Raw genomic sequence first — 23,696 nt, 5'->3', positions numbered from 1 at the left:
CACGAACAAGGGCCACCATTTATGAAGAGATTACCTAACGAAAAGATCATGGAACTGGAGGTGCATGACTCCGACATTCAAGAACTTGTGGAGGAACATGGTCATATTCACAGATGAATTGATGTTTCTCCATTGCGCAACAGCAACAGCTTTTGCGTGGGATGTCGTCTGAGGAAGACAAAGAGAGAGATGAGGAATCCCTCACATCAAATGAGATTAAGAAATGTATATAACGCGTGGGAATCTGTGCAAAAATTTTATAGAAAAGACCCACCTCAAATGAAGCTGTATCAGTGCGAACTATAAATCTGTCCAAGGATAATGCGATTTACCATTTCCGAAAAACCAAAAAAAAAAAAAAAGTGGCAAAGCAAGTATCATACATAGGGATCCTTTTTAAAGTCACACAAAAAGAATAAGTTTACAGACGCTGAGTGCAGTGCGCATGTCGTCCTAAGCGGTGGTCTCCCTCTTGCTAGTCATTTAGAGTTAAGTCAATTTTTAAACATTATCGTATTGTATGTTTATTTATGACATTACTTTTTTAATATTTTATAGCATTATTTGCTATATTATTATTGTGTTGCATTATTGAATGAATGAATAATTGTGGAACGAATTTTCCGAGTTTCCACTATTTCCTATGAGGAAGTTTGATTCGAATAACGAGCGATTCGGAAAACGAGCACGTTGTCGGAACGCATTAAGTTCGTTAACCGAAGTTCCACTGTATTTTGCTATCCTATCTATTTTTTATTTTTAGCAAAATAAACATTTCGTGGTATTACGTTAAACTTAAAAGTCTGCTGAGATGTCGTCCAGTCTTGCTTTTATAGTAATCCGTGAATTTCAGATACTTTTTGAACTTGTTGAAAAAATGATTATCTGATAAAAAAAAAAGAAGAGTTTTGGGCACTTGATGATATATAATGAAAAAGAATTCACAATAACACATCACCGATCGATAATGATGTCTAAAAAATACGTCGGAACACATTTTCACATCAAATTACCGTGATCATTCATCGAAATTATTGCCTCGTAAATTTTACTCGGAAACACACGTGCTAGACAGAATATAAATATTCTAAAACATATATAAAGCTATTTAATTTCACTTCACCCTTCTTGGTAGGGCGCTTATTACGGATTTAGGAAATACTCCACGCGATCACGTTTAACGACCCTAGACAAAAAGGGTTCAAACATTTTAGGATATAATTCATAAAGATTGCACGAATAGGTTATTATCGTCTACCAACATGTCTGCGTCTATATATTTATACTCGTATATGTATTTGCACACACAATGCTGCAGATAAGGATATGCTTATTCGTGTGTACGTACGTATATACTCGTACATAAGTATACCGGGGATGTGGTGGTGGTGGTGGTGGTAAAACCCCGAGACGGTCAATTTCAGGCGTTCAATCACGGATAGGGTCGTTCAAAAAGCGAATCCACCATGACCTGGAAAATTACTCATAATAGCTGTTTCTGAAATCACGGAGGCTCTTACGTGTGAACGTAAATCTCTATAAATATATACGTACCACAGAAATTAAGTGGCCTCGAGCTATTATAAATATAAATATATATATATATATATATTCCTTATAACTTGAGGAAATGGGTAATATTTCGCTGCGTAACTTCATACGACGTATTGGATTCAACGCCCGATAATTTTTGCGTATTTATTTATTTATTTTCCTGTTGGAAAACAATGGATGCCCGATAATTTCTATCGAGTTGGATATTGACAAGCGAGTGATCTAGAGAGAGAAGAAAAAATAATGTTTGCATTAAGTTTCAGCTAAGAAAATGATCTCATACCGATAAAGAGAAAGATTGTTATGGTCATTTTTGCTGGATTCGGAACATAACGAATATAATGGTGAAAAAAAATCAATGCATCTCTTGGAAGAGTTAATTATAGAGGCATTTTTCAAAGCATACTGCAAAAGTACTCAACCTGTTTTTGTTTTTTTTTTGACTCACGGAGCCCTTTTTAGTCAATAACTTTCTAGGGTGAAGCCCCGTAGGCCTCTTTTTCTTATTTATTTATCTATCAAATCTACTGATTTATTTCACTGTCCTGTAGGGGCCGCGGAGCCCCTGAGAAGTGCTCAAGGACCCCCCACGGGCTACGCGGAGCATAGGTTGAGAACCCCTGGCATATCGTAATAAATTTACTCTGAAATTAAAAAACCTGGTTGTCGGAATGGAAAAACGGAGGTGTATTTATTGTGAGGTTAACCGAGCTGTAGACCCGGGCGGTAAGCTCAGAGGGGTGGCAAATTAGAGAAATGAGTGATTAGGAAAATTACCAGAACGGGAGAAGAGCAGCAACGTTTGCAAATCCCGTCGGCGAGATAACCATAACCTCACCTATGCCTACAGATTGAGGAACCAAGTCAGTTACTGACTTGACGAGTGATCTAGAGAGTTTATAATTTATGTTATTGACCAAGAGAAAAAAAATATAAATTCGAGAAAATTCAAATTTATCCAAAATTTTACTTCAAATTTTTTTTTAAATTTGAGGAATTTATAATTTGAGTGTGGTTTGCGAAAAAATGATTTTTATGTTAGTTGAGGCAAAACATTTGTCGATAAATACCACAAACCGTCACACTACCACATTTACATTATTTACTTGCGTAAAGTGCCCTCTATTGACGAAAAGTTTAATTTTTTTCCTTCACAAAAAAAACCCCCTCATCGTGCTATCAATACTTTCGCAAACCGCATTCACATACACCTTCAATTTTCAGTTTTTTTTAAAGTATTTTTTGACTTATATGGGACAACCTCTATAACTGGATTCGAATTATCATTTCAATTTTTATTAACCATTAACTGATTGTTGTCACTACCATACGGTACTTTTCAACATGTACATGCTTCGAGAAAGGAATTTTCATTGTTTCTTTAGAGCAGTGGTACTTCACTCGCCCGAACGTTGGGAGCATTGTGGTTCGAGTCCCGGTAGCAGCAAATTAGAATTTTACTAATCGTTAGAGTACAGAAATTTAGGCGCTTAAAATGGTCAAAATAAGCAGGCATAAAAGCACTAAAAATGTAGGCATTAAAAAAGGTATTTATAATTAATGGGAAAAGGGAAAAGTCACTAAAAGCTACGATATTAAGTGTGTGAAAACTAGTTGTAAACAATTGGCCGCACTAAAAAAATCTACTGTTTCAATAATAGTACGCTTCTTAATAGTTCTGTCATATTAAGACACAGAAACATCGTATTAACCGATATTTCACTGTATCCGATTATTTTACAAGTGAGCACAACTTATCAAAATAATCAGATATTTTATAAATTATTGAGAAATTGATTTACAGGATAAAGAAAACGTTAGAAAGTGAAAAAATATGACCAAAATTAAAATGTGTCAATGAAAATATTCAAAGTCAAAGATAGATGACGCTAAAAAAAAGTAATTTATTTTGATAAGCACAAGATCGAAACTTAAACTGCTTCGAAAGATAATAAATAATATTTGTTTGACACAACAAAATAAGACAAAAGTAAATTAACTGATATTTGTGTGATATTTGACTGCATTAAATTTTGCTATCATTGAGCTCAACTACAATAAATTTCATAGATATAATAACTCGCACCACAGTTTTTCCTCCAAGAAAGAGACATTTCCACATATAATATGCATCACTTCAGAAATTAGTATTTCATGTCAACAACAGAGGACGGTAGTGAAAACAGTTTTTTGGCACAAGCACATCAACACATCGATCGCAAATTGCACATAACTTTTACATATGATAAAATGAAGAAAAAGTTTGAGAAGTTTCGAAATCCCCCAGAAATTCCTCACCAATAATGATGAAAATTAGACAGGGCATAATCGATTTGTCCGGCGGGAACACGAAAATTTAAACCCTTTCATTTTGATGGCAGTCGACCGAGCATTCTTAATCAATTTGTACTAAGGGTTGGAGAGATTTTAAGCTTAAAAATTCTTTTAAAGTTCTCAATGCTATAAATATCTAAATTTTACAGAATAAGGCCTTTAAAATTCACGAATACAGCAAAATCGAGGAAAAATTAAAAAAATAATAAGTTTATAAAAAAGTTTGAAAATAGGCAAAATATAAAGGGCATGTATGGCATCATTTACATCTCAACTATTTTCTTGCATATCTTATATTGACAAGTGTGAAGAGGACATTTTTCTCTCTGTAAACTGGGGGAAAGATTCGACGAAATTGAAACAGTAACAAATAAATGTTTTGGAATAAATTCTAAGGTTGGAATAAATTTATAAACTCAAAATTTATTCAAAAACAATTCCAGTTTTCAATCCAATGTTTTTTCTCGATTTTGCAATGATAAATTTATATCGATTATTCAATTTGAACACCACGTACGGAGAGGAGAGACTGTATAACATGGGATGCGCCAGTTCAATTGCACCAGAGCATCATTCCTTCACGACGATTATTCACTTTCCGAAACTCGGTTGAACGCATCGCTGCATATATCGTGACGCCCACGGCCAAGTGTTATTATGGTCGTAACCCTTTCCCATTCACAATGACTCCGGGGTGTGTGTAAATTATGTTTATCTTACTTTATCAGACTCTAATGTGTATGTGAGTTCATGTGACGCGTACGCAGTGATTGATCACGTGATGTTTTGGGGCGAGCCAGTTGTTGCGATGACGATTGTGCCCGGCCATTCCGCAACGATTATAGTCTAGGCATTATAACAGTTGCCGTCGTACATATCCTAAATGGACTTGGCTCGAAAATTCAAAGGAGAGAGCATTTTCTTAACGATGTCCATAGCAATATAATCTGAAATTATATGGACATAGCAGTATTTCTACGAGAATTCTGACAATAGCGAGTGACGGAAGATTGCATTTTATCGCTTTGAAGAGTTTTATCGACTTCTGTTTTATTATTTGCTATAGATTTAATCTGTGAATTAATCTTACATGGGTTACAAGATAAATCTTTATTTAAAGGATTGACGTAATCGTATCTTTATCTATCGGCCATTAAGATCAGAGATTTATTAGGATATTTCGACATTCGACTAATCAGATTGAATTCCTAGACAGCCATGTTTGGTGCGTTAAAGAAGGTCAATCACCTATAATAGGTTCAGTCATTTCCCACTTCTGATGCAATCTTGTAAAAAACTTAAATGAGAGTGGTTAATGGTCATCACCACTTTCATCTTCAGCACAGTCCACTGGCTGAAATGAAAGCTCGGTAAAGTCAAGTTACCGGAGGATAATATGGCTATGCCAAGCTTCATTGATAATTTTCCAAATCAGGTGTGAGAAATTCTGAAAATAAAGAACGTGGCCAAGATTACACTATAAAAGTTTGATAAAAGTACTTTTATAATAGTTGAAAAATGCAACCAATAACAGCATTGGCAACATTTTAGCAAATGCAATCGATCAACTTATTGGTTGTATTTTTCGAGTTTTATAAATGAACTTTTATAAAACTTTTATAGTGTAATCCCATCCTCAATAAAAGATAGTTTTCAAGGTAAAAAATAAAGAGTAGAAGTGTGAATAAAAAGTAAAAGTTTTTTAAAGGAAAAAAAAGTCTTGGGATTTTACAAAAAGAAGAAATAATAATCTCAATTCGGTGAATGTGAGAAATATGGTGATTATGCTTAATCACTGACACTTTCGGTAAGTTTCATAAATTTTGTGAAATTCAATGCATCATATTTACCGGTGATTATGTATAATGGTGGGTCATATTAGAAAACGTGATAAATCGTCAGTGGATTACTTGAATTTACTGGGCATTTTATGATCAAACTTCAGTCTAGGGCAGCGTTTTTCCGAGTGTGCGTCGCGGCTTCTAAAAGTGTTGCCAACCTTTGACAGGGATGTCGCAATGAGCTGGAAATATTGATGTGTGCGCCTATTCATGCTTTGAAGTGGTTCCTTTATGAATGCACAATATTTACCAAGTCGTTCTAGTGAGCCACGGATGAACAGTTGAAGCCACTGGTCTAGGATGATGCATTTGATCGGTAATGCTGGATGTGAAAGTAAGCCGGATTTTTCTCAGCCCAATACACCAAAGAAATAGACCTTTTCTGGATATTATGCTGGGACGAACTCCGAAAGAAAACTCATTGTCGGAATCAGTCTTTTACTCGGTTTGCAAAAGTAACTCTTCCGAGTGTAATTGGGAATATAATAAATATGAAAAAAAATTCCAAATGAGTCTAGTATGTGTGAATATAGTTGAACCCTTATATAATGGCAACAAATTTACGATCGTACCCCGATATAATGATACAATGAATGTACGAATTATTACGATTGGTACGATTTATTATGTTCACCAACGACGCTAAGCTTGGGTATTACGTATCTAATGGCCGGTAAAAGTGATTACTTTAGGGAAATTTATCAAACCTACCAAAAGTGTTCGGCAATTATACATAATAGCCGGATTTATCGCATTTACTACATAACACATATATTTCTTAAAATTTTGTTCAGCTTAGAGAGGGACGAGCCACTTATTCTCTCCAGCCTACTCCCCAGCATACGCCTCTGCATATACGGTTAAGTGGTATCAGTAGCGAAACAAAATTGGAGAATAATAGAATCTGCGGTTTCCACCTAAAATAAATTTGGTCGCACGTCCGAGTAGCTGCAATAGCCCCCAACTATCTATTCGTTTCCGTTCAAAATAAGAGAGAAATACAGAAAATTGGTCATATTACATGCACCTTATTTACCCCAACGATCATTCATAAAACTTATTATAAAAGAGAAATAAAAATAACCCGTGTAGTCAATATTTATCGTTTCTTCACCGGACACCTGAAACGTGTATGATAATAATGCCACTAACAGTTTTTTTTAGTCTTTAATACGAAAATAATTTATAGTTCAATAAGTAGTAATTTCATGTTATCTCCAGTACACGAACTAATGTTTATTTAGAATGGGAAGATAGAAAAAGAAAAAAAAAACTGTCATTTGTCTTGTATGCTATGACTGAAGATGCTTATCTACTCTCTTAGAAATGAGAAGATAACTCTGAAGAAGTAGCTTCAAACCAGCCAAAAAAGAAGAAGAAAAAATTGACATTTTAACAAGATAAATAAGTGAATAGATAAAAAGAAAGAAAAGTAGTAATAAACCGACGGAATGAAATGACGAGAGTTGTTTTGAATTGACACGTACATGAGATCAAAAAACCGATATCAAAGTCGACAGAAAACACGAATCTTTCTATTTATTTTTTAATTCGTATGTAGGAAAGTCACCTGTTATAATTCACGGTTTGATAAAAATAAGAAAAGAAGTACCTATGTAGAGGAATAGCAAGGTTAAAATAAGAGAGAGAGGCCATCATTTTCTGTTACCATTTTCTATTTGAGTATAGAGTATTTCAACGTAAGAAGGTGACGTAGACCCCCAAGTTTGGGACTCTCGTTACAAAAAGAGATGGACGTATTTCGTCCTTTAAATCCGAAGTTACATCCGTCATAGCGTATATAAATTACATGTTGTTTAGTGTTTGGGAGAAATTCTTTCGTGTAGACAGCGGGTTAAAAGTTAATATTGGACAAGATTAATTGCAGGTTGTTCATATTTTCGTTTTTCCAAAAAACCGCATTTTGGATGAAACAATATTCAATGCACGTCTCATCAGTAGGAGATATCGAGTACCTACGGACAAAATTCACATTTTAATTTTTATCGGCCGTTGGGAAACATATCACTTTGTAAAATGCTCAGGTTATGCTCTAAACATTTGTGAATAAAGTTATATATTTTAAAATCTAACATTTTCAATACTGAATTTTTTAAAATCTAACATTTTCAATACTGAATTTTTTAAAATCTAACATTTTCAATACTGAATTTTTTAAAATCTAACATTTTCAATACTGAATTTTTTAAAATCTAACATTTTCAATACTGAATTTTTTAAAATCTAAAACTTTGAGATGTAATTTTCTTCCTTAGTACGTAAGGAAGAAAATTACCTTTCGTCTGTTGTACCACCACCAGATTAACCGTGGCCCCCGCTCTGTCCCACTAGGGATATAAGCTAGTCCGTCGCAGGAGACGTGGTGCCAGCGGTGGAAAAATCCAATGACATCCAAGACCAGCAAACCACCCACACCAAGCCACAAGCCAACAAGCAGTAGGATCCCTCATACAACTTCACCCCCCCCCCACACACACACACCTGATATACCTACGGATATACCCGGATTTACCAGCGGACATTATGCCACAAAATGGTTAAACATTTTTTCCCCTCTAACAATCTCAAGCACGAAGTCGCCGAACAATTTCGTATTTAAAAATCCTCTTACAGGACCTATAAAATAACTCTCTTATAACTTTGTAACCATGTTATTATATGGTTTTTACAGAAAATCAATCATCACAATCGCATTTAAAAACATTTTTATGGAGAGTCGCCATTTTCTTCTTAGTTATAAATGACTTATTTTAGCTCAACATCATAGCAGTCATCACGTTTCCAGTGTCTATGTATTGTAAATTCAAAACATTTGCATACAAACAATCATAGATGTATTTTTTTGTGTTTAGAAATTCAATTTTCTTATATAGATAGGTACTTAACCCATTCACAGTGAAACTCAGCTCGGGCAAGCAACAGAAAAAATTTATATTTGTGATTTGATTAAATTTCAAACACCGTTTTACAACAACAACAAAAAAATGGTGAATAGTGTTTTCATTTTCCATGAAGCCCGAATCGAGTTCATTTATCTCTTTTATTGATATGATGCACAAAAACAAACGAATAAAAACTATTTCCATTTTTGGTGCATTTTTCTGAAATAAATTACATTTTCAAGGAGTTGAAGAGTAATGCTTGAATTGCTAAACTCCAGAAACTTTCCCGCTTTGTATTGGAAGTTTTGAATCCTTTAGAGAAGCATGAAAATATCACAGCGCAAAGTTTAAAAACGCACGTAACTCTGCAATTGAAAAAGAAACAAATGAACAAAGCACATTTTTCTACCATTATTTTTTTTATGTTCTTCGACCAATCACTTTCATAGGCTTCATCATTGTTTCTACAGTATTATCAGAAGAATACGATAATTGCAGTGAATATCAGTAATGCAATTGAAAAAAGAAGAAAGAAGTTATTCAAAAAAAAGTGGAAAGGAAATCAATGAAATGGAAGTGTAGAAGAACTGAAACCGATTTGGAAGCAAAATAATAGATTACCTGATAAAAATACCAGGATTTCAAAGCCCCTGTTTTGTATTTCTACTTAACGCAATTTATCTAAAAAAAGATTACATCGAAAGAAAAACGAATTTCTTGAGAACAAAAATTCTTTAAAGGAAATGTCTTGAAGAAAATAGAATTTTCTTTTATAAAATTACCTAAACAATGGTTAGATTTTAATGAAATTAGTATGTTCGAATTTGATTACTTTCAACTGAGTTCAACATCAAGATAATTTAATTTGAGACATAAAATTTCTCATGTGTATATCTTTATTTTCTAGAATTAGATTCTCCAATCCGTTATATGAAAATACAGTCAAATACTCGGTTGTCACGATTTCAAGTATGGATAGGCTTCTCGACGGTTGAGTTAATTTTACTTGTGTATAGCTCCTAAAAATGGCAACTTTTTGGCTAATGAAAACTTGGTAACACAGTGATAAGTTGCCAAAAATTAGTGGTTCTATATATTTAATATCTCGATAAATATCGCACATAAAAATTTTAAATTTTTTGTAAATGACTTATCCCCGGCGGGATCTACATTACAGTAATTGGAAATTCTAACACACGGACTGTATAACAAGTCAATTAATTTATTTATTTATGTATACGACCCCTCAAATAAATTTTGAGATTTTAAGTAACTGCACGTCATTTTAAAAGTTTTTACAATTGAAAGCATGTTTCTTTCTACTAACAATTGCAGATATATCTGCTGTGCAAAACATTTGGGACAACCTTATATTCTGAGAATTTCTAGGGAAGCGTCACAGAAACAAAAGCAAAAGTGATGAAAAAATGTGTCGTTATATCAGAGGTCACTGGGTATCACCAAGGTTATTACATCAACATATTCTTCATGACAGTGTCTCTGAAAGTGTGCTTTGCGGCTCCTGGGGTTATCGCCAACTTTTGTCAGGGGCATCGCGGTGATCCGGAAATATTGATTTGTGTGTGCCTATTTATACTTTCAAGTGGTGCTTCCATATGGAAAAACTATCCAACAAACTATTCAGGGAAGCCACATATCAACCTAATTAATTAATTAATTAATTAAGCAAGGGAGCCGTGGGTGACAAAAGTTTGAGAACCACTGCTTTATGGTGATTAACCCATACTATCAATTATTGTCGTTATACCGGAATTACAGTTTCAACCGATTTCGTTATAACCGCGTTCGACTGTCTCTATGTTTCAATAAAAAAAAAGAATATCGATGAACGATAGTGTGTAGATCTTTATCTTAATTGGGATTTTCTTTGTTTTACAGGCGAGAATCGCCGAAGCCGACGGGATCTCCGATGATTCGGTCCTAGTGTTGTTCTTGTACCTCGGGTTGTCCTTCAGCATCGGCTGCTACGTGTTCGGTTTCCTAGTAGTGAGGAGAAATGCTGAATGTATGGTGGCCAAGCATTACTTGTGTCAGGCTGCCATGATCGGCACTGGACTGTCTCACTTATCTCTGTGTGGTCTTCAGGGATACAACGGATATGTGATATTCGCCTGGATGAATGGAGCTTTCTGCGGAGGCGTCCATTACGCTCTCAAGATGCTGACTTTCGAGAGCATTCGGGCCAGGAGTTTTGGTAGAGCTTGGGCTTACGTGGAATGGGCTCAGAGCTTGCCGGTTCTCATCGGAATTCCCGTTACAGGTGAGCATGAAAAATTTGTTATTAGATTATTTGCATGTGCTGGTAGTTTCATTAGAAAGACAGATCCAATCTTCTTCTTTTTTTAACACAATACTGAGAAGTGAATCAATCAGCTATGCTGTCAAGATTTCGCCTTAGAAAATGAATAAAAATATCCCGAATTGATTGATATCGTGAAAGTAAAACTTTATATCTTGTTTTTTTCCTGATGTAGATGACTCTGGAGTTTTCTTTCTTTTTGTAATGTGGCATATATGATCAGATGACTGCAGTTCAATACATACCAATGATAAAAAATATATAAGAGTAGGGAAGATAATTTTTTTTCACTCAGTTTTTTTCCCTCCATTTTTGAGTTCAAAAAGTACGACTCAAAAGGAAAAAAATGTCCCTTTATAGGGGAAAAGAATTCAAAGAATTCGATGTCTTGAAGGAAAAAAAAATTGTATTCGTCGATCAAATGAAACCCGTTCGAGCGGGTTTATAAGACGGATGAAAACTCAATGATGCGACACAATTAAACACAACAAATCTAAAAAGAATGAATGCTCTTGTGCTTGTTAAAAGTCATTTTAGGCATTCAGTAAGGTATCCAGCTTCTTCAGCGGAATTCGTCCATGAATGAGACCCAGGGTGCTTTCGCATGATGTGATTTTGTTGCGTGATAACTCATGTCCTCATTCATGTTTCTTTAGAGTTTTTCCTATATTTTTAAATTACCAGACTTTCGTAAACTTTTGCGTTAAAGTTAACCCTTGTTTCGAAATCGCGTAAGTGATGGGCAAGGTGCATATGGCTCTTCAGGTTTAGTGAACCGTTGTGTCAATATAACAAAAACCACGGACACCTTTCATAATACTACTCGGTATATAATACATGCAGTCGACACTCGTTATAACGAAACCCATCGTTCCACGGAATAGAATTTTCATACGGGGAGACCATTGCACAGAAATTTGAAAAAAGAAGTATTTTCTTACGAGAATTCATATTTGGACGGAAAGGAAGACTATATTATTCATTCGTTATAATGTAAACCATTGCAATGAAAAATGCACCAGATCAGAAAATAGTATTAAATTCTTATAGTTAATTGATTCAATAATTATAGTTAATTCTTCAATATCGAATATCAAGGTCAAACATACTTAAGGACGGGATTTTGTTGATTTCTTGCAAAAAAGAGGCAGGGTAGGATAGAGCTTAGTTGGATGATGTATTGGATAGGATGGTCTTTGTAGATAGTTTTTCCTGGAAAAAATAATATGCGATGAACAGAGAAACGTTTGGGACTTACCATACCGGTCGTTATATTGGAACTGTCACAATAATGTAGGGTCAATCATAATCGTCTATTATAAAAATAATAGGTTTACTGTTTTTTCAAGAAATCTCACGGACCGTTTGAAATCTTTCCAAGGACTCAACCGTTGGTCTAACTAAGCGAATAAAAGTCACATCTTCAAACATCGGGCAGTAGGATGGGTGGTGCATAACCATCTTCGTTCTAAAGCATTGTGCACAGCGTTCGACAAGCATTGCCATGCAAAGAAATCGCATCGCGCAAATGCGTGCTGTATAGCGTAATCATAATGGTTCTATGCAGCCAATGTGCCTTTTTTTACCGATGATATCCAGTTTCGGGCGATTTTTCATAAACGCTCCACTTTCAAGAATTTTCGTATCAATCGTTCAATTTTATCTTTTAAAATCGAAAAGAATAGCCAATTAATCGATTGACACATTTTTTACATATTATTATTATTATTTTTTTTTTTTGCACTTGATTTTCAATTGGACGAAATACATATTTTCGAAGTCATTATTGAAAAATCGACATTCTGAGTCCTCAGAGTTCGTGACTACCTTAAAATTCTGCAATATCCTCCGGTATAGATTCCGTTCTTCCTAAATAAATAAATCTACGCACGCAAACACGTTTCATTTGATTGACCCTAAAATTCAGTAACAATAATTACCTCCCAATAGGAAACTTCCCGAAGACGAGCAGAATCTTTTCTACGTTATTTAACAAATTGGAAGCCAGGATTGAATGCAATCACAGTGATACCGATATGAATTGAGACGAAAATTATAATACGAAATAGGAACGGATGTGTAATATATTTGTGGTCATTCGCTTTCTTTTCTCAGCGTTATTTTTCCGGCTGAAATAGTAAGATCAATCAGCAGCGGGACATGTTATAAGTTTGCTTTAATGGATAAAATGAATAATTCTTCACGGGTCTTTAATGTAATGATTCAAAGACGGGGGCTGAAGGCGATAGTTTTTGTAAGAGAGAGAGAGAGAGAGAATGGAAAGCCCGAAGAGTTTATTGCTCGAAGCCACATCCACTCCCTCATTCTACATAATCTTTTCTTTTGTTCCTTTTTTCTTCGTATTCATTTCTGCTGCTGCTGCTGCTGTTGTCCGAGAGACGATTTCTCGCGAACAAGTCACGTTCATCTCGAATACATCTTCAGCCATGTTCCCGCTGAAGCTATTCTTCGCCGGCTATTATATATATCTACACGGAATCCGGCAATTTAAAACGATGTCCGCTCTGAAGAGGAATCGTGTACGCGTATATCAATAACAATATCAAGCGGCTTTTAATAGAGTTTGCCCGAGAAAACACAATGTAATTGGATATGCGGATTGACAAAGGAATTACAATTGGATGAGCAAATTACGGTTCTAAGGTGTGGGTAATGGCAGGAGAAGGAGAAAAATGGCAGCCGAATCATCATTACAGCTCACTTCATTCTATCTAGTGTTCTTCTTTTTTCCCACTTTTGAATTGGCTCTTTTCATTTTTATACATCCTTACCCGTCTTGTTTTTTTTTTTTGTTTCTCACCCCATCGACCTTTAATTTCGTATCGAGTGCTAACAAATACCGGCATGTAGATGCTGTGACGTGCTTTGTTTCGATATTGAGGAGAGAATGGAAACAAACAAGGCTACGGATCTATTCTTTTCGAAGGGTCTGTCTCCTTTCTCGAGGGCCCGAATACATAACTACATACTTCAAAATCGATAACTAGAGGCCAGATTATATGTGTTACGGTAAATGTGATAAATCGGTTGTTATGACCATTCGTTTTGGAAAATTTGATAAATTTATCACTTTTACCGGCTAATATGCATAATAAATGCTAAAATATATAATTCGGATTCTATCGATGACTAACAAGAATGAAACAATGGAGAAAAAAAGTTAATGAGCCGTGGTATATAAAAATGATGGCAGAATCAAATTAACTTTTAACCAAGCGTCGTTGGTAAATTTGATAAATACTGAAAAAAGTTATCACTTTTACCGGAGATTATGCATTATACCCTAGTGTAATTGGTGAATTTGATATATATGAAAAAAATTCCAAACGAGTCTAGTATGCATGATTAATAAAGTCGGACCCTTGATATAATGGTAACAATACATGTATGAATTATCATGTAATATATGTAATATAATGTGTCGTTGGTAAATTTAATAAAGATTAAGAAGAATTATCACTTTTACCGGCAATTATGTATAGCGTCCGAAGCGTCACGTTGGTAAACATGATAAATAGTACTATATGAGATATACAATATGATATATTGTATAAATATTGTATAATAAAAAATTATATTAAAAGCACTAAAGTTGCCTAAGAGAAAAAAAAATATACAGAAAAACTAAAAAATATATGCGCAAAAAATGAAGAACACATGCATCTAGAAGTGCAAAAAATGTGTATTTAAAAAAAAAAATGCATAAAATATGCCCTGAAAACGAACAGTACTCAATAGCGAAATGGTTTCTTGAAGAAATTTGATAAAATTAGAAGAATTAAAAGTAAAAATAATCTCTTGGAAACATTAGTACAATGCGATTAAGGTATCCGAGTACGTTGGAAACGTCATTTTGGAAGAAAATATATAGATTTTCATTTTTTATAAAAGCCCTTTTTGTTGTGATTCCAAAACAGGCATTGTTTTGTTTATATGACGCTTAAAATCAAAGTTACGTCCACTTTAGTGTTGCGTTTTTACATACAAGTAATGCGTGAATAAAGCCTTTAAACGTGTTTTAAGAAGAATGCTATTTTTGACATTTTACTTGAGTTTGTGACATAATTTGCAAAAATCGATTCATTGCATAATTACGAAATTTTAATATGATATTTTGCTATACATTGCTGAGTTTATGAACCAAATTCTAAGGTCTATCACATAAAGTTTTTGAATTACAGTGTTTTATAGACGAAATGTAGAATGAAATTTCAAAAAATTCACACGTACATCAACATATTGAGTGTAACTTATGAGCATATCGTGCAATCCTTTAAGTTTTGATTCATAACCTGCAACATTACTAGCTAAATGTACTGTAAAAATCTCAAAGCATTTGCAAATTTTTTGCACTCGTGTTTCGAATATCCCGTGGATTTTGCCTAAAATTTGACATAAAAATGACTTTTTCATAGAAAATGGCATAGGTAGACCAAAATTTGTCACTGCTTTCACCATTTCGAGACACTCACATATCAAAAAATCTTATTAAAGTTCACTCCAGTGCCATTTTAAAGAAAAGTGTCAAGAAAGGTACTCGGATACATTAATAGGAAAAAATGATAAAATTGTGCACTTATTCTAAAATTTTGGTGGTTTTATGCATTTATATGCACTAACTATAAAAAGTGCTAAAATATGTAATTCGGATTCTATCGATGACTAACAAGAATGAAACAATGGAAAAAAAAGTTAATGAGCCGTGGTATATAAAAATGATGGCAGAATCAAATTAACTTTTAATTCCCGTTGCCGCATTTTCCATTTGATTCCACCTTTGCTCCTGGACGCATGCATCCAAAAAGTATCCAAATAACGTGTAGAATTCAAATACGTTATTCATGTTGCAAGGGGATATATAGTCATCGAAGTATAAAAATTAACTTTTTAAAAGGAAAATTCACGTGCAAAGCACGCTTTTAACGGATAAACGGTTTGCCAATAATATACGGCAAGGGGAATTATGGAATCACCATGCATATACTTCCAAGTGAAATATTCGTTGAGATACTTGAGTTCAGGAATCGGAGAATTAAATGAGTCAGTAACATCGGCATAAACAAGAGAAACAAAAGTTGTCCGTTAGTTTATGCTGTTTTTCTCAACTATACTCCGATCTTTGAATTTAAATATCTCAGCAAATATTGCACTTAGGAACACGGAATTCTTTTTGTTGACCTAAGAAAAGACAGGACAACAACTTTCTTATTGGGTTTTTGAGGACATGGTGGCCGTATGATAAGTTAATTTTTATATTTTGATAGCTCTCTACTATTTCTCTTGCAACATGAATGACGTATCTGAGTTCTACATGTTATTTGGATACCTTTTCTAATTGGAAGTATGATCCTAGGATCACCGGTTAGCCAGTAATAAGCGGCAAGGGGAATTATGGAACCAGCCTGTTTATATTTTTTAGAAACTTCAATTATCTTGGAAAAAGTCATATTATTGAGAGACATTTTATAATAGAGCTTCTCTTAGGGCTGATCCGATAAATCGGGTCGGTTAATCGATCGGTCAGTCGTAGTTAAGAATGTGAGTTGAGTTAACCCATTTGTACTCACTGTAGTCGTTTGAGTAGTGCGAGGATTTGGCTTTGTGTGATATTTTGAAGCTATGTTGTATATTTTATCACGCGTAGATGACAACCCTATTTAGAGACTGGCATCGCAAAAAATTCTCGAGAAGCAATTGATATATAATTCAAATATTTGCAACATAATTCAAAATTTCGTTTCACTTCAAGTTTTTTTTTTTCAAATATGTCGTCATATTTTGCTGTTTTCGTCTAGTATCATACTTTCTGTTGATGTATTAAATTTTTTTTGGAAAATTCTTTATTGGCGCAATTTCAACAAAATATCCCAATATAGAAATGGTATACAAAGGACATCGAGGTGCGGTCATAAACGGGCTGATGAGGGAATATTTTTATTCGACAAAAATGTAATCACCGATGATGAAGACAACGTCATCTGTTGTTAGTTATTACTGAACTAATAACTGTCGTAGTTGAGTCGCATATCAATCAAAAAGCAAAAAGAAAACCCCAAGAAAGTTAAAATAAATGATTGAATTTATTTGATATTTTTTTCATACATTTAGTAATGTTAGTTTGAATACGTTATAGTAACTTTTAATTTATAGTTAAAGTAATATTTTTTGTAAATAAAAGCTGCTAAAAAAATATTATACTTCCGTCATTTCTAAATCGTAATTGTCGATCGTGGCATGTCCAGTGTCATAGTTCCTGTCGATGTAATTAAAACATCTCGAAATATTCTTCATTGTGTTCCGCAGTTTCAACAAAATATCGAAACAGCATTCAAAGCTCAAGGTGCAGGCACAAGCGGGTTAATCGACTCGATTAAAAATGTTATTAAAAGTTTTAAATCAACTTCATTTGTTTTACAAAATGATTGTATATAATTTATGTTCCAATACATAACATTTTGGATAAGTGACCATATTTAAAAGTATTTGAATCTATATTTTGATAAAATGCTTTGGGATGAGGCAATACAGGGGGTCTAATAAATTCATAAATGTTTTAAAAGTTCATACAAATTGATAGAATTGGTATATTTTAATGCAATGCGCGAAAAAAAGTTATTCTCACAAAGAGGGGATTTTTTCTCTGTATAAAAAAAAAATGCTATTAAATAGTTGAATTTTCGTCGATAGAAGGTATTGCATGAAAACCAATCACTGGCAATATGCAAATGAGTCCTATAAAATGCAAGGTGTTCGACTAACTGTTAATTTCTGATTTTTTCTGTTGTCGGCACTTTCATAACATTTTCATCGTGATGCTGATATAAGTGGATAAAGCATCATTGGTGATGTTATTTTCCTTCAGCCACGAATCACCGGCTGAAGTTTTACCAACGTTTCGGATACAGAGGAGATTGAAAGGGAAGGAATTCTGTGATTTTTTTTTTTTTTCTCGTGCAGCGTCTTCTATCGAAAAACTGGATTGAACTAATTCTTTTTTCTGTGCCAAAAAAAACTCCTCCCCCTCTTCGCGAGAATAACTTTTTCGTAAATCTACCAAGTTCTGCATCGCAATTTGCAGCTCCATCACGATCAATGCAGCTGCATCGCCATTTGGTCAAAAACGAAAATTCGACGACGCTTACTTACGGTTCCTTACTCATCGGTGGTTTGCGAATGACTTGCAGCTTCTGCCGGCAGGAACAAATTCAAGTATGCGCACTAGGATTGCCTGCACACGCAACCAAACCACGCTTCCCTAGCTTCATTCGTTCACGCACGAAAAATTGTGATAGGATACTCCTTTTTGAACAAACCAAGTACAAGATAACCGCATTACATTGGCGGAGTAAGAAAAGAAATTACAGAAAACTTTCTGAGAGAGATTTTGCAACATCGAACTCCATCACTAAATCTCTAATTTTGCAACAAGAGAAAGGGGAAAAATGAAGAGACCTTTCCAATCATTTGTAGACATCCCTGTATAAGTATTTTTCCCGTAAAAAGGTTCGTGGGACCATGTGCGATTCCATTTAGTGAGCCCGTCCCATTTTACTAACAATTTTTCGCTTGTTCCGAATTCACTTAATTTGACTGCGATAGATATGCATATCTCGATAGGTCTGTTCCACTGGGATGGGCATGGCGATAAATCGTTCTCATTAAATCACGTATCAGGATGCACTCGATATTTTTGAAACGCAGCATTTTTATCATCTACTCATATTAGGTGGTCCAACGTTAGTGAACGTTTTAAAATGCTAATATAAGCACGCACGTAACAATCATTATTGAGCATTCAGAACGGCTAATAGCTCTACTATCTTCGAAAGGCTAAAAAAAGCCGGGTTTTCCTAGGAGCAGGTTTTTCTGCACCGCATGAATCGAATAGGAGCATTTCACGTCGGCAGGAACGTGTAACTTTATCACGCTAAGCGTTTGTTTTCCTACCGTGGAGCATCGTCTGTTCTGCGTCTGCATATCCACGTATTTTTGCCACTTTGCGCTATACAAAATGAGACAGAAAGAAAGGGGGGAAATACAGAACCAAAGTGTGAAGAGAAGATTGGCGAAACGCTTGGTGCACGACGCATTTAACTCCTCCAGAAACAGTCGGCCAATCACGCCCGATGTAAAGCGCTGGCGTGTTGTGATCTGTAAGAAAACAATCGTACTGCTTCTCCCATTGGTGGGTGGACGGCGTGTTACGCTGGGGATTCACGTTACAGGCGGCACATAAAAGCCTGCTCCCAGGAGAGAAAAACCCGACTTTAATTTCATTAATTGTGTAGACGTGAAACATGATCGAGAAGACTGACTCACCTGGACAAGAGCACTCAAAATTTCTGAGATGACGTAGGAATAAACTGCGTTAATACGTGTTTTGACTTCTGATAAAACGTGATAACTGTAGAAAATAGTTGCCTCATATAATACTATCACAAATTTATTGGAAATTTAAATCCCATCATGCGTGTTTGGCAAACATTTGCTGTGAGATATTCATACATTTTGTCAACATTCAGAATAATAAATGCAGACGTCAGGACACATCTAATGGGATTCAAATGTAAGCCGGTAAGCTGATTTTATATTAATGTGGGAAATTCACTTGCGTTCACAAACTCTGACATCAAAAACACAAATTAAGGCACATGAACCAAAAGTTCTCCGGCTGGCTCTTCAATAACACTATGTAACTCGATTTTTGTCCTTGGTTAGCAGACCACATTTCCCAATGGCTTACGACTAAAAAGACTGAATACAGCAATTTTGTGCTTCAAACTTTGTTTTTGTGGTGAGGAGATCGATATTTATGAAGATATCAAGATATATCGAAAAGTAATACAAAAAACATTCGTAGTCTTGTGCTCTTGTGCTACGATGAAAGACTCCACAGACAGACAGACATGACCACTGACCGTCCAGACAGACCATCTTGGGATGGTTTGAGCTCTTTCACAAAGGGATGGACGGTCTCGAAGACCCTAATGATGTCAGACTCAATTATGAAAAAAAAAACAAACCCTTATTTTTCCCCAAGAAGCGCACCCTTAACATTTCGCGAGCAGAAATTTAGTGCCCCTGAGGTTTACATTCTCTGCATCAAATTAAAGCGTACATAAAACATTCATACGCCAGCCATCTCTGGAAACGGAAAGTCTCCACAGAAGAAGTAATTGGGGGACTGTTAATAAAATATTCATCTACTGTGACCTTCGATGTTGAAGATAGATTTCAGCAATTAAAAACATGACACGCACGACAGTTATATACACCCACAAATAGGCTCCACAAAACTTGTGACACTGATCGTACCTATGGACGCAGCAGTGTCCAGGAAAGAATGGAAACTCGTTTTCTTTCAAATTCGGCGAGTTTCATTGATTAAAAAATTTACAATGATAAGGAATTGATTCAAACATATGATAATATAATTCATAAGATATCATTATCAAGGGGCGCACGCAGGATCCATCTTCAGAGAGAACAAGAAGTTGTTGGTGGAGGAGGGAGTAGCTCTCTGTTCTCCCTCCTTACGTACGCTCCCGATCGTTGCATAATGTTTTTATGTGAGAAATACCCTTTATATATAACTTGGTAAAATGCTTATGTTGAGTTAAATACTGTGTATGATAAGAATGGAATGTTTTCAATGTATTTTTTTAGGATACATCAGTAAGAGTCACGGCGATCGGACGGGATTCTACTTCTCTGCGGCTTGTTGTTTTGCGGGTGCTGTGTCCATGACCTGCATGAACGTGTACAGGTACAGCTACGGAGGTAGCACGTCGAGGAGCGGCCACGGCTCTTGCAGCACATGCGCGTCACAGGCACCTTCGGAACTTCGCGCCCAAGAGTCCATAGATACGGGCGTTTGCACCTGCACAAACAACAGCGTCCACAGCAACAACTCGGCCATCGCCAACAACCCCGGCCATCCGAAATGCCAGAAGACCATATCTTTCGCGAGCACGGTCAATATAGCCACTGACGATGACGAAGGAGGAGCCAAGAAATCCGAGTTCGTTTTCCCTTCCGACGACGTCCTCCTGGACTTCAACAAGTCTCTCGGTGGCGAACCACACCAACATTGGTGTGACAACGAGCAGTGCATAGCTCTATCCAAAGCCTTCGACGGCTTCCTGGTGCAAGCTGCCGCAGACTTCGAGGTCCACAACCATCAAGATCTCGCCGAAGATACGGCACCCAAACTAGCGGCTCCTGAATGCGACTGCGCCAAACAGCCGAAAGACGTTATCAACGCTGTAACCAAGAAGCGCCCGATCACGGTCATAGAAGAAGTGACGAGTGCTGTCTGAGAAACATAAGTACCTAAATGAAAAGAGTATGTACATATAACAAATACATTATAAATTAAAATGTGTTCATTGTAAATAAAAGAGATTAAAATTGTTGACATATGTTTTTCTACTTGATCCAATTACTTAAGATACAAAAACCAATAAGCACATTGCGATTTGAGAACCTGTGGCACGTTATATCTCAGAGCAGACATCATCAAGCAGTTGGTTATGAGCACCTTCATGTTCACGAAAGCATCCGATAGTGCTCATGGCAATAATATAATGGTAATTGTCTTGAAAACGACTACTTCACCATATCCGCCATATCGCTACATCGCAATTCACTGCCATTAATGAAAGTTGCTCTGCTGCAATATCATTGTTCTCCTTTGTCAAACAATTGATCTCAATGACTGGTTCATTTTCCAGTGTTGTACTGACGTTAGTCAAATCAGTACGAAGCGTATATGGAATTTGATAAGTGGGGAGTTTTTGATAAGAAGTGGAGTGGGGAAATTTGATAAGTTCAAAGAGGGGAAGGATTATGGTCAAATCCAAGCGCACTAAGAACCTCAATATTGACTCCGTGTCAATTGTACTTGAATTTGGTTTTTGTCAAACAAATTCAAGTACGTCAGTCCTGTGCTGAATGTTGTAGGGATAATGTGTAAGTGATAGAGGTGAACGAACATCAATCGTATTTGAATGAGAAAAATTTGTGAGCACCTTACCATCCTGATTTGTTGTGATGCTATTGTCTGATAGATGTGAAGTTGGGGTGTGTCCGGTCATTCAATGTTCAATGTGATGCTATTGAAAAGTTGGTTCTTTGAGTTGAAATCGCCATCTACAAATATGAGTTTATTTCCATTGCATCGAAATATCGCCTTTAATAAGGGAATATTTCGTGGTGGCTTGCATAAGGAACAGATTACTATCGGTTGTAGATTTGGGTGGTTTATCCTAATGGCAATGCTCTTACATGTTGTGGATAATGGAAGATCAATTGTCTAGGTGTGTAAATTTTCTCGGCAAGTATAAGAACGCTCCCCCGGTAAGCTGGGGCGGTCAGGTCTGTGGCATTCACATGCAGGAACTTTGAGACTGCGTGCCGGTGAACGCCAGAATTCTTCAATGAGAACCGCATAGCGTCAAAATCATCAATGGTTATACGCAATTCATAGAAGTTATTAGATATCGTCAGCATTTCAGCTGAGAACTAAAAACCCAGTTATTGTGTGCTCGAATCATTGATATCCTATTGAGCGGGGCCGACTGGACTTCCAGCTATGGGGGGTGGGGAACGAAACAGCACTTTGCCAAGAAGTCCCATAACGTCCCTGCAGGCATCGCTAACAACTCTGTACTCATTGAATAAGAAAAGATTACCCAATAATGTGCCCAGGTTTCGTGCTCGAGGAAAAACTCCTGTGTTTCCTTTTAATTTTTTTAGAGGTCTTTGATAGTTAATCCGATTTCCCTTTTTTAAAACTTTAGGCATAGAGTATGAAATCGGAAAACAACTCCTTCCTAAAACATCGCTAAATTCGGAAAACGTCTTTTATTCCAGAAATGGATAAAAAAGTGGACGGAGCAAATTTATGATATTGAATTTTTGAATTATGGTCGTTCATGCATCTCTTTCCCCCCACTCTGTGAAATCTCATCCCGGAGAAATACTGACATTTTTGGAAGAAGGAGAGATCTGAAAAATTGTTGTTGCTGCTGTTGTTGTTTTTGCCTTTGAGGTCGACGTCCTCAACACAAAACAATTCAGCATTCGAAGCTACACACAGGGAGAGATAGAGAGACATGGATATACATACAAGTATTTTGACAATGACATATTTCAACGATGAAAGTTTCGAGTTTCTGTCAAGATAAAAATCATAAATGGCCATCTTCTTTGACTGACCAAGTTTTTAACCGTCAGTCACTAAATCCGGGGTGTTGCCGAACAGCCTATTTATAAATCCACACAAAGACTTCTTGATAGTAGTTATCCCAAAGACACGGAGGACTTAGCTGGGGAGCCATTTTGAATGGTTTTCGTTTGTCTCTTCTGAAAGACCGTCTTTCATCGAGTCGGAAACGATTTTCCCTCTTACTATTTCTATTAATTATTCAGTTTCGCAATTTCTTTCTTTCGGAACCACCCACGTTGAAATCGAAGAAAATCACCTCCGACTCGGAAATTTGAAGTGACGAATCACGAGGTCTGAAATTCTATAGGTGTGAACGTGATGCTAAAAGACAGAAGGTCTCTTCAAAGTCGAGCAGACATGAGAAGAATGATTGTAGCATGTGACATGATTGAATGTCGGATTTAGATTATATACTTTGATAACAACATTCATTCGTAGAAACACGCAAAACGCTCTACGTGCAGACAATGAAGTCTATGTTCAAATTATGCGGC

General features: G+C 35.8%; 1 protein-coding gene across 1 annotated transcript in view; it reads left to right on the top strand.

Annotated features, from left to right (window-relative positions):
- The window catches only part of LOC149083109 (monocarboxylate transporter 10-like), a 134,003-nt gene extending 112,613 nt beyond the window's left edge, over positions 1–21,390 (top strand). Inside the window, exons 4-5 of the mRNA XM_089236248.1 lie at positions 10,532–10,913; positions 20,640–21,390. Of these exons, the coding sequence (XP_089092374.1) occupies positions 10,532–10,913; positions 20,640–21,292 (1,035 nt within the window). The 3' untranslated portion in view covers positions 21,293–21,390. The remainder of the gene's footprint in view (positions 1–10,531; positions 10,914–20,639) is intronic.
- The last annotated feature ends 2,306 nt before the right edge of the window (positions 21,391–23,696 follow it).

The sequence above is a fragment of the Pholcus phalangioides genome, unplaced genomic scaffold (genome assembly GCF_987345545.1).
Source record: "Pholcus phalangioides strain wild (caught in Gottingen) unplaced genomic scaffold, Ppha-v1.0 ptg000009l_1, whole genome shotgun sequence".
Lineage (NCBI taxonomy): Eukaryota > Metazoa > Arthropoda > Arachnida > Araneae > Pholcidae > Pholcus > Pholcus phalangioides.
The sequence above is the reverse complement of the archived record's forward strand: the minus strand, read 5'-3'. Positions and strand labels throughout refer to the sequence as shown.